Here is a 15,590-nt window from a genome sequence, read left to right as displayed (position 1 = left end):
TCTTTGTGCATTTGTTTGTAACATGGAGAAGGAAACGAGATAGACCCATAGTTCCTTTTTATGATCAGCATAGAAACACATCTTGAGTCGATTTATGCATGTCCGTCCGTCCGCCTGTCTGTCCATGTATTTTTGTAAACAAAATGCAGGTCGCATTTATCATTCGATTGAGATGAAATTTTCGAAATAACATTTGTTTGGCTCAAGGACGAACCCTATTAAAATTGGTGAAAATCGGACCAAATTTAGATATGGTCCGATTTTAAATTTCTTGTGCACCAATTGCTAATATCAGTCCAAATGGTGTGAATTTTTTTACATCGGAGCAAATTCGGCCATGTGCTGCAAATTTGGTGAAAATCGGGCCAGATATAGCTATAGCTCCCATATATATGTTTCATCCGATTTTGGTGTTTAAGTCCCTTACATTTAATATATGCACTCCACGAGACTGATATTTAGCACCAGATATCAGATACAGCCTAGCAATTCATAAATCAAATTTTATCAAGTTCGGTTATGATTTGCATATAGCTTCCATATATATCGTCATCCGATTTTAGGTTTCTTGTGCACCAAATGGCTAATATCAGTCCAAATGGTGTGAATTTTGGCCTTTCCGACCGAATTCAGTATAGTAAGTAAGTACTTTAAATTTGGTGGAAATCGGTTCAGATATAGCTATAGCTTCCATATATATATTTAATCTGATTTGGTGTTTAAATCTCCAAAGTTCGGAATATGCACTCTACCATAATCATATTTTGTACCAGATATCTTATAGAGCTAAGAAATGCCCAATATAAACTTTTCTTTTACGAAAGCTCTACTAAATATGCATAGTGGTGTTGGGTATCATATAGTCGGCCCCGCCAGACTTTTGAGGTTTTATCTGTTTTAGGTGAAGTGTGAAATTGAATTTTTCATTCGACTATATCTGATACCTCACGCACGTTTTAACATTTTCTAAAAATGATCACATATCTCATATAAGGTAAAGGAAGAAGATTACTAGTCCAAACTTGGCACGTGGCAATATTTATATCATATTTATTTAGTTTCAATACGAACCGGACAATATTCGCCCATTACTTCGGAACCAAGAGCTTTTGACAACAATTTGACAAAAATGTCGTTTTTGCACTACTGCGATTTGACTCTCTTTGAAATTCAAATCAAAATATGTATTTTAACGGCAAACGGTTGTCAGATGGGCTTACTGGCCGACCTTATGTAGGCCATGATATGGATATTGAAAACTTTTGAAGCAAAGCAAAACTGTGAAATAAATTTACCTCCTGTGTAACCCCATCAAATTACACTTTGTGAAGTACTTGGTAAACAAAATAAAAATAAATTATTTCTTTTTCTTTTTCATTTTTAGGAACGTCAATTCAAAGACATCAATACATGTTCCAGTAAAACATCGTCACCCGGAAGTTCAATTATTTCATCGTGGTGTAATGCAGGCGAGTCATTGGCAGCGAATGATTTTAGTACGTTAAGTTTGGATAGCAGTGAGGATAGCAATAAGCAGGACAATAAACTCCTAGAGGAGAAAAAGGAAAGCGCACGTAATCTGTCGTTTGAAATTAATGATGATGACCTGGTCACACTAAATACCGATGTACAAATCAGCACATTATGTATGTAGCAATAATTCATTTAATTTCGAGCAATTTTTAACCCATTATTTTTACAGCTTCACTAACTGAACCTGTTACGCTCAACGATGAAATCGATGCTTTACCAAAAGAATCCACAAAACTAGATGTACTATCCGATAACGTCATGGACGATATGGTGGAACGCCCGAAAACCCTTTGCAACTCATTGAATGAGACTAAATTTGCCGAAATGGCCTTGGAGGGTAGCACATTTCTATTGGATGACGAAACTTCACCTACTGACAGCTTGGTCAGTAGTAGCGAATCCGAAGGAGCGGCCTGCAAACAAAAGAAACACAAAATCAATGAGGAATTGCAGGAGAAGGATATCGATGAAATTTCGCCAGAATTAGACTTGGCTAGCCCTCTATCGCCCGGTACTCCAACTCACTGCTCGCGTTCTCTGTCTCTCTCGGACTGTGGTAATTTAATTGATGATGAGATAGCCGATCAGCCGGCTCTACTATTCAATCAAGAATCACAGGATGGTGGGGCAGAGAGCGGCGCATCGCGCAGAGATCGAACCGATACACCAACTCTGATGGAGAGTTTAAGTTCGTTGCGCAACTCCATACACAGCCAAACGAATAGGTCACGCAGTGCCCTATACCAAGCAATGGAGTTGAGTTTGCGTACACCTCTGTCGGTGCGCAAGGCAGTGATGGAACGGGCTGAGTCGCTCGACACACTCTCGCCATGTGAATCAATTTGTTCCGATGATTTGATGATGGATTTTGATATGGCCAGCAGCATGGATTCGATTGATAGGTGGGAGTCTGTCTCTCATGTGTCTCACACTCAATATTAATTTTGTAATATTGCAGATCGGTGTCCATTAAAAGTCGCAGTGGTTCTGATTTAAATAAAATTGATGACAGTGAGCTGTTCTCCGAGCTAGATCGCAAAGGCAGCGATGTTATGAAAGAGTTGAATAATCTTCTGAGAAATAATTCCAAGAAAAACAAAGATCGAGATATAACGTGAGTAAAGCAATTTTTTAGACATTTGGATTTTAGGGTAAAAGCGAAAAATATATCATATATATAGCGTGCCTCCCATTGTTATCTCGTAAGTTTGCAGTGATTTTCATGAATTTGTTTTCCATTCTGGGAATCAGATAGAAGAGAATACTTTTGTCAAGTAAAGATATTTTTATACCCTACAACACTATGTGTTGGGGGTATTATAAGTTTGATTGTGCCAGAATTTATGTAACACCTCGAAATATTGGTTTCCCATATAGGAAAGTATATATGGATCTTCCTAGCTCGCCGAGCTGAGTCGATCTAGCTATGTATGTCCGTCCGTCCGTCTGTCCGTCCGTCCGTCCGTCTGTCCATGTTAATTTGTAATCACGCTACAGGTCGCAATTATGGCCCGATCTTCACGAAAAATTTTGCACGAAGATGGGGTTTGGGTCAGAATAGAAGCCTATTTCTTTTGGAGATGATCGCCAAATGTTTAGGGGTTGAAATGGACCAAATACTGAAAAAATATCGGATTTTGCAGTAGCTATACAGGTCGCAGTTATAGACCAATCGACGCGGAATTTCGTATGTAGCTAGAGTTCAGGGCGGGGAAGAAGCCTACCAATTTGGGTGGTCATCGGATAATATTTAGCGGGTAAAATAGACCATATCTTTTGTGTTGAAAAAATTAAAAATTTTTCATTAAATCGCAAATATTTTTAATCTTGGCGAAATCACAAAGCCATGACAAGGTTACTTCTGATCTTTACATTGATGTTAACATCCAACAAATCGGATATATAGCAAAATATGTGCGATATATATGTCTATCTAAGAAGATATGTGTGAAAGATCTCTTATATGTCGAGAACGGCTGAACTGATTTCGACAGTTCTTATTAATTCAAAATGGCCTCTTGGCAGGAAAGAAAAAAACGTCTAAAAAAATTGCATAAAAATATCTCTCTAAAGATGAAAATATTGATTTTGTAATATTTTTTCAATTTTGTCATATTTTTGGCATATTTTCATTTTGAATTAAACATTTGGTAATATTTCTACAGCTAACAAAACTAAGTAGTTAGGATATCAGGATATCATATAGAGATCGCATTTATGGCCCGATCCTTATGAAATTTTGCATGGGGATAAGATGAGGGTCAGAACCCTACTCTTTTTGGAGATAATCGCCATATATTTAGGGGTTAAAATGGACAAAAAAACTGCAAAATTGTCAGCAAGTCGTAATTATCGCCCGATGTTCACGCGCATTTGAATGGAGGTTACCAAAAGCCAAATAGTTTTGGATGGCATGCCAACTTTTGTAGACAAAATACGAAAATATCCATTCCAGTGACTTTTTGGAGAATTCACAAATACAGAAAAGACGTACTTCTGACTATTTCGTTAAGGCTGATTTCGTTGAAGAATATAGTCAAATGGCTGTATCTCATATAGATGCGTTTCAGTCAAAAACCAATAATAAATGTTAATCTTTTGCCACTTTTGAGAGATTATGGGTCTTTGGGAAATATTGGTTCCAGATCTAGGAAGACCATTTAAGTGCAACATCTACCAATAAATTGGAAATGAGCAAATTAGTTTAAGTTGCTATTATTCGAAAATTAGAGAACGAAACCTGATGGTTTTCTTTTATTATTTGTCACAATATCTTGTGGAATTCTTTCGAGTATCTCGCCTATATAAACTGTATCGTTTATTGTAGTGTTGTAGGGTATTCAACGGTCGGCCCCGCTCGACTGTAGCCTTTTATATGTATATTCTTGATCAGCGTAAAATTCTATGTCGATTTGTCCATCTGTTTGTCTGTCCGTCTGTCTGTCTGTTGTAATCACGCTATCTTTCGAACGAATCGAGGTAGAAGGCTAAAATTTTGCAGACATGTTTATTTTTCCAGTAGGCAGGTTAAGTTCGTAAATGGGTCATGTAGGTCCACGTTTTCATAAAGCCCTCATATAACGGTACCTCGCGATATTCGGTATTTTGATGATTTTAGCTACATTATTCACCGAGTTGTTTAAGGTTCGCATTTGAATATTGTAATGGCTTATGACAAAAGTTACCTATGTAGTTCCGTGTCGTCGTATAGACCCTTATGTAACAGCTACATTCGGTATTTTTAAGATTTTAACAGAATTTTTAACGGATAGTAATTTTTTAAAAATTCCAAATTCGTTCCAAATGGTGGAGGGTATTCAAAGTTCAGCCTGGCCGAACTTACTGCTTTTTAACTTGTTTCTGAGTAGAATGAAGCATGTCAGTCAGTTCGCCTGTCCGTTCGTCCGTTTCTTCATGTATTCTTGTGAACAAACTGCAGGTCACATTTATTATCCGATTGAAATGAAATTCTCCAAACAATTTTTTGTTTGGCCCAAGAACGAACCTAATTCAAATAATCGGATCAAATGTAGATATAGCTCTCATATATCTTCCAGTAAGTCGAAATTATCTGAATTTTTGCACATCCAACCGAATTCAGTCTAGAAGCAAGTACATAAAATATGGTGAAATTCGGTTCAGATATAGCCATAGCTCCCATATATATGTTTCATTCAATTTAGAATTTAAGTCCCTCACATTCATAATATCCATTCGACAACAATGATATTTGGTACTAGATATCTTATAGAGCTCGGAAATGCCTCTGCAAAATTTTCTCAAAATCGGTTCAGATTTAGATATAGCTTCCATATATCTTCAACCGTTTTCGGGTTAATTGTGCACCAAATGGCTAATTTAAGTCCAAATGACCTATATTTTGGTACATCCCCCCGCATTCAGTCTAGAAGCAAGTAAGTCAAATTTGGAGAAAATCGGTTCAGATATAGCTTTAGCTCCGATTTGATTTTCATTTGATTTCGATTTTCATTCGATTTGGAGTTTTAAGTCCCTCACAAGTGTAATATGAATTCCACAACAATGATCTATGGTACCAGATATAATCTACAGCTCTGAAATAAGTGTATCAAAATGTGTCAAGATCAGTTCAGATTTGGATATAGCTCCCATATATATCCTCAACCGATTTCGGGTTAATTGTGCACCAAATAACCAATATTAGTGCAAATTACCTGAATTTTGCACATCGGACTGAATTCATTCTAGAAGCAAGTACATTAAATTTGGTGAAAATCGGTTTAAATATGCATTCGACAACAATGATATTTGGTAGCAGATATCAGATACAGCCCTGAAATACATCCACTAAGTTGCATCAAGATCGGTACCGATTTGGATAAAGATTCCAAATATATCTTCAACCGATTTCGGGTTAATTGTCCAACAAATGGCCAATTTCATTTCAAAATCCTGAATCTTGGTACATCCGACCGAATTCAGTCTAGAAGCAAGTACTTCGAATTCGAAGATAATCGGTTCAGATATAGCTATAGCTCCCATATATATGTTTCATACGATTTTGTGTTGAAGTCCCTCAAATTCGTAATATGCATTCGACAACAATGATATTTGGAGCCAGATATCTTATGGGGCTCGGAAATACCTCTGCCAAATTTTAACAAGATCGGTTCAGATTTGGATATAGGTCCCATATATATATCTTCAACCGATTGCCGGTTAATTGTGCACCATATGGCCAATATCTGTCTAAAAGTTCTGAATTTTTGTACATCTGGCCGAATTCAGTCTAGAAGCAAGTATATCAAATTTGGAGATTGAGATATAGCTATAGCTCTATAATGGCTTGATTCCGCATACCTTGTTTTATTATTATTTTTTAAAATCGGTGATGCCAATAAATGCCTTTCAAAATTAAATTACAGAGTAATATCTATTTAATGTAATTAAATTCTATCATTGTTGAATATATTTAGTTACGGTTATGATGTTATCCATTACTCATTTTAATTTTTTCTCCATCTCAAGAAAACATCGTTCATGAAAAAATAAAACGCCAAAATCTTTTATGACGTAAAAAAAGGTACAGTGGAAATACAAAAATTTGGTAATAAAAGAAGTTGCCGTTTGCGGTGTCATTCCACTTTAACCCCTGCTTTTCTTTATTCAGTTTCCCACAGTTGCTTACCAAAAATAAAAAAAGCCCACACAAAAATAAAACCAAAATACAGTTTCAAACTCCCGCATGCCGTAACTACTTTCTTAGTATGAATTCATTAAAACGAAACCGCTGTAATCAATTATAAGAGCATGAGGGAAAAACAAAAACAACAAAAATACAATAAACTCAAAATGCCAAAGAAATAAAAACAAAAAATAAAATCACTCACAAACATTGGGTAGCAGGCAACACAAAATTCGTTGTAGCATACTGCCGGTGCCCAATCACGTAAAAACCTGACCTTTCACCAGAAAATGATTTTATTGCTGCAAACCAAAATTGGAAATACACAAAGTCGCTCAGTCAACACCAAAAAACAAAGCCACAAATGAAAGCAAACTTAAATAAAAAAGAATGCTGCAGGCATTAAGGTCTGTTCGAGCCATAAAAAATAGTTAATGATAAATGTATAAAAATCCTATGTTATGCAGTCATTATAGTAGTAATAATTATAAAAAGTTACATCCGAAATCGCTATTTTAATAGAATTAAATTATTTTTTTTTTTTTGGGAGAATTATGAATTAATGATCAGTCTAAATACACCTTCCCATAAGTAGAAAAATGTCATTAAACGCAAAATATTTTTTTTCTCAATTATCTAACTTTATTAGAAATACCGAGTGCCTTGAAAGCTTCCCATTTTTGTTTACCTTGGGAATATACAGGATGAGATATAAAAACTGCAACAAAGTCAAACGCCCTAATTTTTACTTTTTTTTAAATGAAACCAAAAATAGCATCAAATTTTTGAATAAGTTTAGATTTGTTCGAATTGGTCACCTTTCGCACGAATTATGGCCTTCAAACAGCCGATGAAAGCGTCACACGCTGCCCGAATGTTGCTCTGCGGTATTTTGGCCCATTCCCGGCGAAGCGCTTGCCTGAGGTGATCGACACTTTGGTATTTTTTAGTGCCAACCTTGCTTTTCAGAATACTGCCAACACAATAGTCCAACGGATTCGAATCCGAAGATTTTGGTGGTGGTGGTAGTGTGCGCTGGAAATAAAGCGAGGAACCCCATTTTGTAACCATTCTTGGGTTGCGCGTGCTGAGTGCGATGGTGCTGAGTCCTGTTGGAATGTCCAAGGTCTGCGGCCAAAATGTTTGCGTGCCCAAGGCTTTAATATACCCACCAGAATATTTTCTCGATAATATTCGGCATTTATTCTGATGCTACGGTCGATTAATACGAGCGGGGAAAGACCATCGGCTGTTACGGCGGCCCACAACTTCACCATGGCCGGCGCTTGAGTTTTGGTGGCCAACCGAAGGTGCACATTTTCAGCTGACCTCTTTGGCAAGTAAACACGATAATTTTGTTTGTTTACAAACTGCTCATCGGAGAAAACCAAATTCGGCAGTTCACCACTTTCGGACAAGCTAAGCAACTCTTTAGCTGCTTTGAGTCTATTTTTTTCTGTTGCGGTGTAAGTTAATGAACTTTTTAGAATTTCAAAGGCTTTACCCCGAGCTCATTTTTAAATATTTGCCGAATGGAATATTGCGATATGTTCAGCTCGCTAGCCATTCTTCGAATCATTTCTGCTGATGTTGCTGTTTTCTTTCGTCCACTTCCTTGACGTCAGGCTACGCTACCAGTATCACGGTATCATGAGCTATGGTACGCGACACAAAAGGTAGCCACTTGTGCTTTTCCAGCTAAATATAAATGTATCACACTTGAACTCCATCACGAATAACTTTTTTTCTGGAAAATTCTCACCAAAATGCTTTTGCACGCTTGAAAACAATATAATGAGCTGTCACTAGAATAATTTTAACAGCTGTATGAAGAGTGGCTTAGAAATGACATCTCACCCTGTACATTTTTCATTGGGCCAACAATTGTGTAACACCTCGAAATATTTGTCCCCGACGTAGGAAACTATAAATGGATCTTCCTATCTCGCCCAGCTGAGTCGGTACATCTATCCGGTCCGTCTGGTCGTCTGTCCATGTCAATTTGTAATCACGCTACAGATTGTTATTATGGCCCTATCTTAAAAGTCGGGTTATGGTCAGAATAAAAGCCTATTGTTTTTGAAGAAGATCGCAAAATGTTTAAGGGTTAAAACAGAAAGATTTCCTGATTTTGCTGTTGCTCTACTGGCCACAATTATAAACCAATCGGGTAAACTAAACCATAACTTTTATGTCAAAAAAAAAAAACTCGCGACCAAATCAAATATATATTAATAGGTCACTTTTGACCATTACCGTGATCCTGATAGTCAAGATATGGGATACACAGGGTGAGATGAAAGCCACTCGTCCGAAAGCTATTAAAATTATTCCGGTGACAGCTCATTAAAATGTTTACAAGCGTACAAAAGCATATTGGTGAGAATTTTCCAGAAAAAAAAGTTATTAGTACTGGAATTCAAGCGTGATAGTGTGATTTCTTTATATTTGGCTGGGAAACCACAAGTGGCTATCTTTAGAGCTCTCCAGCATTTAAATGTGAATAAATCGTTTGTGTCTCGTACCATTGCTCGTTACCGTGATACTGGTAGCGTAGCCACCACGTCAAGGACGTGCACGGAAGAAAACAACAACATCAGCAAAAATGGTTCAAAAGTTAAAGAAGCGACTTGATCGAAACCCGCGTCGCAGTGACCGAAAAATGACTCGTGAGCTTATTCCATTCGGCAAATATTGAAGATTGAGCTCGGGCTAAAGCCATTGAAATTCCAAAAAGTGCAAGAACTTACACCGCAAAAAAAAGAAACTAGATTCAAAAGAGCTAATGAGTTGCTCTGCTTGGCCGAAAGTGGTGAACTGCCGAATTTGGTTTTCTCCGATGAGGAAACATTCGTTGTCCAGCAGTTTGTAAACAAACAAAATGATCGTGTTTACTTGCCAAAGAAGTCAGCTGAAAATGTGTACCTTCGGTTGGCCACTAGAACTCAAGCGCCGGCCATGGTGATGGTGTGGGCCGCCATAACAGCAGATGATCGATCTCCGCTCGTATTAATCGACCGTGGCACCAGAATAAATACCGCGAAATATCGCGAAAGTATTCTGGACGGTGTATTAAGGTCTTGGACACGCAAACATTTTGGCCGCAGACCTTGGATGTTCCAACAGGACTCAGCACCATCGCACTCAGCACGCGCCACCCAAAAATGGTTACAAAATGAGGTTCATCTCTTCATTTCCAGCGCACAATGGCCACCAAAATCTCCGGATACCAATTCGTTGGACTATTATGTCTGGAGTATTTTAGAAAGCAAGGTTGGCACTAAAAAATACCAAAGTGTATGCTATATGTTTCATCCGAGTTTAGTGTTGAAGAGCCTCACATTCGAAATATGCGCTCCACAACAATCGTATTTTGTACCAGATCAAGATTGGTTCAGATTTATGTTCTTTGTGCACCATATTGCAATTATCAGTCCAAATGGAGTGAATTTTAGCACTTCCGACCGAATTCAGCCTAATTCAAATTTGGTGAAAATAGGTTTTAGATACAGCTGTAGCTCACATATATGTTTCATCTAATTTGGTGTTTAAGACCTTGGCTTTCATAATATGCACTCTAAAACAATAATATTTGGTGCCAGATATCTCGTAGACCTCAAAAATACCACATCCAAATTTTATAGAGATCGTCTTAAATTTGGATATAGCTTCCACATTCTGGTTTAACATAGCATTTTTTCAAAGCATCTTACAAAAAAAATTGTATTTCTTACCGATCGTATTCATTGCTGTAAAACCACATTCTATTCCAGGGGAAGATGTTTTTGTCCCCTATTTGATGTGAACGTCTAAAACTAATTCTCAAACAAATTTCAACCGGAATAGTCCCTACTGTTTGTCATTTTCTTTTTTTCTTTTTGCATATTTTTTTTTGGCAATGTACATAGGTTGATTTTCGACAAGTGTAACCATGTGCCATTCAACTACAACGTCTTTTTTGTTTTTCTTTTCTTTTGTCTTTTCCAATTGGACTGCCGGTTAATTGTATTTACACTGGGGCATATTGTAGCCGAAAATCATTGTTTGGCATCAGCCAACCAGCCCGGTCGACAGTCGCGGTAATGTGAATATTCAAATAGCATTCATCGAGTTACATTCGAATTTGAAGAAAAAAATTGGCTGTTTCGTTGTCTTTTTGGTGGGAAGATTTTTTTAGAAAGGTGTTTTAAATGTAACAAAAGGAAGCTGTTTCCAAACAATTGGAAAGTTTTCTAATACCCTTTCACTTATTGTGGCTGTCATATTTTGAAATGTCAAAGTGTGCATTTTTATGACGCTTGAAGACATCTGATGTTTATTGGTTGATAACATATCTAAAATCATGAAAATATCGAATATGGAAAGGCACCACTATATGAGAGCTGCGGAAAAACGTGGACCTACATAGTCAATGTTCTGCTAGAGGCAATGGAACATATCGCAAATTCCAAATGCCAAGTTTTAAATTTTTGAAGGATGTGGTTAAATTAAGCAGAATACCGATTATCGGGGAATGCCGCTTTTCCATCCTATTTGGGCATATGTATTTGCTGTAGAATTAGCGCCAAAAAGGATGAACTCGTCCTTGGGGCTGAACCAATTATTACCATTTTCAATAGGCCTATGACAAACAAGTAAGCAAAGGCTATAGACGTTCGGGGCCTCAGAAAATTGTTCGGTTTTGGCCCATTTGAATTCTGAAATGTACACCTTCAAAACCAGAGGCTTTAATTCTGACCCCAATTCTACACCAATGCAAAATTTCGTGAGCAACGGAGGATAATTGCGACCTGTATATAATACCCTCAACATATAGTGTTGCAGGGTGTACAACAATTTTAGAAAATATACTATTCGAAAGTGTTAGTCAACTTAAAATAATCGCAAGCGGCAAAAAATATGACAAAAATAAGAAAAGTTACAAAAAAATTCATTTTTTACTGGCAGATTTCTACACGATTTTCTTAGATTTCATCCTTTTTAGGCAAGATACCATTCCAAATTGATCAGAATTGTGAAAATCAGTCCAGCGGTTCTTAGTAATAAGCGAAATAACTAAATCTATTCCTTTACATATATACTGAACTTATTTTGCTATAAAGGGCGAGATTAAAAGCTGCAACAAAGTCGAACGCCATAATTTTTAAATTTTATTTAATAAAAGCAAAAATGTAGGAAATAGCATCAAATTTTAGAATAAGTTTAGATTTGTTCGAGTTGGTCACCTTTGGTACGAGATATGGCCTTCACACCGCCAATGAAACCGTCACACGCTGCCCGAATGTTGCTCTGTGGTATTTTGGCTCATTCCCGGCGAAGCGCTTGCTTGAGGTGATCGACACTTTGGTATTTTTTATTGCCAACCTTGCTTTCCAAAATACTCCAGACACAATAGTCCAACGGATAGGTATCCGGAGATTTTGGTGGACAGTGTGCGCTGGAAATGAAGCGAGAAACCAAATTTTGTAACCATTCTTGGGTGGCGCGTACGGAGTGCGATGGTGCTGAGTACTGTTGGAATGTCCAAGGTCTGCGGCCAAAATGTTTGCGTGCCCAAGGCTTTAATACACCCTTCAGAATATTTTCGCGATAGTATGGCATTTTTTCTGACGCCACGGTCGATTAATACGAGCGGAGAGCAACCATCTGCTGTTATGGCGGTCTACACCATCACCATGGCCGGCGCTTGAGTTCTGGTCGCAAACCGAAGGTGCACATTTTCAGCTGACCTCTTTGGCAAAAAAAAACACGATCATTATGTTTGTTTACAAACTGCTGGACAACGAATGCTTTCTCATCGGAGAAAACCAAATTCGGCAGTTCACTACTTTCGGCCAAGCGAAGCAGCTCTTTTGAGTCTATTTTATTTCTGTTGCGGTGTAAGTTCTTGCACCTTTTGGAATTTCAATGGCTTTACCCCGAGCTCATTTTTCAATATTTGCCGAATGGAATATTGCGTCATGTTAAGCTCACGAGCCATTTTTTGGGCACTGCGACGCGGGTTTCGATCAAGTCGCTTCTTTACTTTTGGAACGATTTTTGCTGATGTTGCTGTTTTCGTCCGTCCACTTCCTTAACGTCGGGCTACGCTACCAGCATCACAGTAACGAGCGATGGTACGAGACACAAAACATTTATTCACATTTAAATGCTGGAGTGCTCTAACGATAGCCACTTGCGGTTTTCCAGCTAAATATAAAGAAATCACACTATCACGCTTGAATTCCATCACGAATACCTTTGTTTCTGGAAAATACTCCGCAAAATGCTTTTGTGCGCTTGTAAAAATATAATGAGCTGTCACTGTAATAATTGTAACAGCTGTCGGACGAGAGGCTTAGAAATGACAGCAGTCTGAAGTTGGTTGCAGTTTTTTCATCTAACCCTGTAGGTGCACGTTTTCATATAGCCCTCGTAAAACGGTACCTCCCGATATTAAGTATTTTGATAGTTTTACCCACATTTTTTTACGAATTAGCCTAAAAATTGGTATTTGTTGCTCGTAATGGGTTCCAGCTCCGGTGGCAGAATACGTTTTCCTATAGCGCCCATATAACGGTTCCATCGGGTTTTCGACATTTTGAAGATTTAAGCCATGTTTTCTAATAGATTTGCGTGAAATTGGTATTTGCACTTCATAATGGGTTCTATAATCGGTGTCAAAACATTGTACATATTATAATTATGTAAAATTTGGTATTAAAGACTCGCAATAGATTACAATCATCTATATCTATAAAAGAGGAAAATGTTTGTATGTTTGTTTGTTTGTTTGTAATTTATGGATTCGAAAACCGCTGAATAGATTTTCCTGAAAATTTCCATATATATTGCAACATCGCCTGAAAGTAACATAGGCTATATACATTTTTGAATTTCCACTTGGAACTGGAGATATAGCATCAGAATCGGAGGTACCTCCCAAAAATTTAGATTTTATATGCACATATCTATTGATTGGTTGAAGATACAGTCTCCAAATTTGGAATACGTAACGGAATTTGGAACAAAAATAAGTTTGCCAAATTATATTGTAGTCGGTTCAGATTTGGATATAGCTCCCATATATATTTTCGACCGATTTCGTTCATTTGATGCCTCAAACACAATATGAATGTTCGATTCCAATGAAATTTGGAATGTGTGACGGGATTTAATCTGAAAATAAATTTGTCAAATTATATTGAAATCGGTTCAGATTTGGATATAGCTCCCATATATATTTTCGGCCGATTTCAAGCATTTGATGCACGAAACACGCTATGTATCCCCAATTTCAATGAAATTTGAAACGTGTGATAGATTTTATCTAAAAAATTGATTTCCCAAATTATATTGAAATCGGTTCAGATTTGGATATAGCTCTCATATATATTTTCGACCGATTTCATGTATTTGATGCACCAAACACGCTATGTATCTCTAATTTCAATGAAATTTGGAATGTGTAGCGGAAATTAAAACAAATATACATTTGTCAAATTATATTAAAATAGGTTCAGATTTGGATATAGCTCTCATATATATTTTCGACCGATTTCATGTATTTTATTTTCCGCCGATTTCACATATTTGATGCGCAAAACACGATACGTATTTCCGATTCCAACGAAATTCGGCATGAGTGGTACAAAAATAAATTTGACAAATTATATTCAAATACGCTCAGATGTGATTATAGCTCCCATTTATATACTCAGCCGATTTCACATATTTGATTCACCCAACGCGAGAGAGACAAAATCTGGCACCAGAAAAAATTGCCAAATTATATTGAAATCAGTTGAGGTTTGGATATAGCTAATATATATATTTCGGCCGATTTCATACATATTATGCGCCAAACACGATATATATGGCCGATTTCAATGAAATTCAGAATGTGTGGCGAAATTTGGTTATAATAATAAATGTGATAAATTAATTGGAAATTAGTGAAGATTTGGATATAGCTCCCATATATATTCTCGGCCGAATTCACATATTTGACGCACCAATTTCAATGAAATATGAAAGTTGTGGCGAAATTTGGTGTAAAAGTAAAATTTTTTAAATTATATTTAAATCGGATCAGATTGGGATATGATTTTAATAAGAACCATTGACCCACAACGCCTTAGGCTAACACTAAAAAACAACACAACAATTTATTTGAAATACGCTTATTACGGCGAAGTATGTTGCTATCTCGAATTCACTAATTGCAATAGAAATGCCACTCTACTTAAAAAAATTGCAGTTTCCTGCACGCTTGGTATTTGCTATGAAATAAATAAATCCAAAGGACAAATCCTTCGTGTATGCATGTCATGTTACTGCTTTTGTAATGATTTTGTTTATTAACGCATTAAATTAGTGCAATATTTTTTTTTTTAATTTTTAAATTTGTTTTTCTTTATCCAACATATGTTCGTAAATAAAATTTTGAATGCATATAAAATCAAAAGGGGTAGCGAAGCGCACCGGGTTCAGCTAGTTGTACTATAAAATTGTCTATATAGGCTGCCGTTTTAGTATGGCTCCCATATAACGGCTCCAACCATTCTCTTGCCGATCTTACTGGAGTTTGTAGTTTAGAGTGAATCCAGGTACTTTTGCATAAAAATGTTTTCTTTACCCAATGGTGGAGGGTATTACAAGTTCCGCCCGGTCGAACTTAATGTCTTTTTACCTGTTTAATTTATTTTATTTATGTTTTTATGTTATTATATTCCCATTTTAAAATTTTTATTATTTTTTTTTATTCGAGTAATAATTCGAAAGAAATTAAATATTAATGTAATATTTAAATGCAATAATCCTTTTTTAATTGCAAAGCAATTAAAGCTTATTCAAAATAAAGACATAATAACAGGTGCTTTCGATGACCTCCAAAGTTGGGGGAAATTTAGAT

General features: G+C 36.7%; 1 protein-coding gene across 9 annotated transcripts in view; it reads left to right on the top strand.

Moving 5' to 3' along the window:
• LOC131806823 (putative uncharacterized protein DDB_G0277255) overlaps window positions 1-15,590 on the top strand; it is a 153,895-nt gene that overhangs the window by 78,923 nt on the left and 59,382 nt on the right. For all 9 annotated transcript variants that reach the window (XM_059131556.1, XM_059131558.1, XM_059131557.1 and 6 more), the window contains 3 exons: window positions 1,385-1,646; window positions 1,703-2,435; window positions 2,492-2,647. In XM_059131556.1, coding sequence (XP_058987539.1) covers window positions 1,385-1,646; window positions 1,703-2,435; window positions 2,492-2,647 — 1,151 coding nt within the window. The remainder of the gene's footprint in view (window positions 1-1,384; window positions 1,647-1,702; window positions 2,436-2,491; window positions 2,648-15,590) is intronic.

This window comes from Musca domestica, unplaced genomic scaffold, assembly GCF_030504385.1.
Source record: "Musca domestica strain aabys unplaced genomic scaffold, Musca_domestica.polishedcontigs.V.1.1 9, whole genome shotgun sequence".
NCBI classification, from domain to species: domain Eukaryota; kingdom Metazoa; phylum Arthropoda; class Insecta; order Diptera; family Muscidae; genus Musca; species Musca domestica.
Note: the sequence above shows the minus strand (reverse complement) of the source record. Positions and strands in the feature narration are given on the sequence as shown.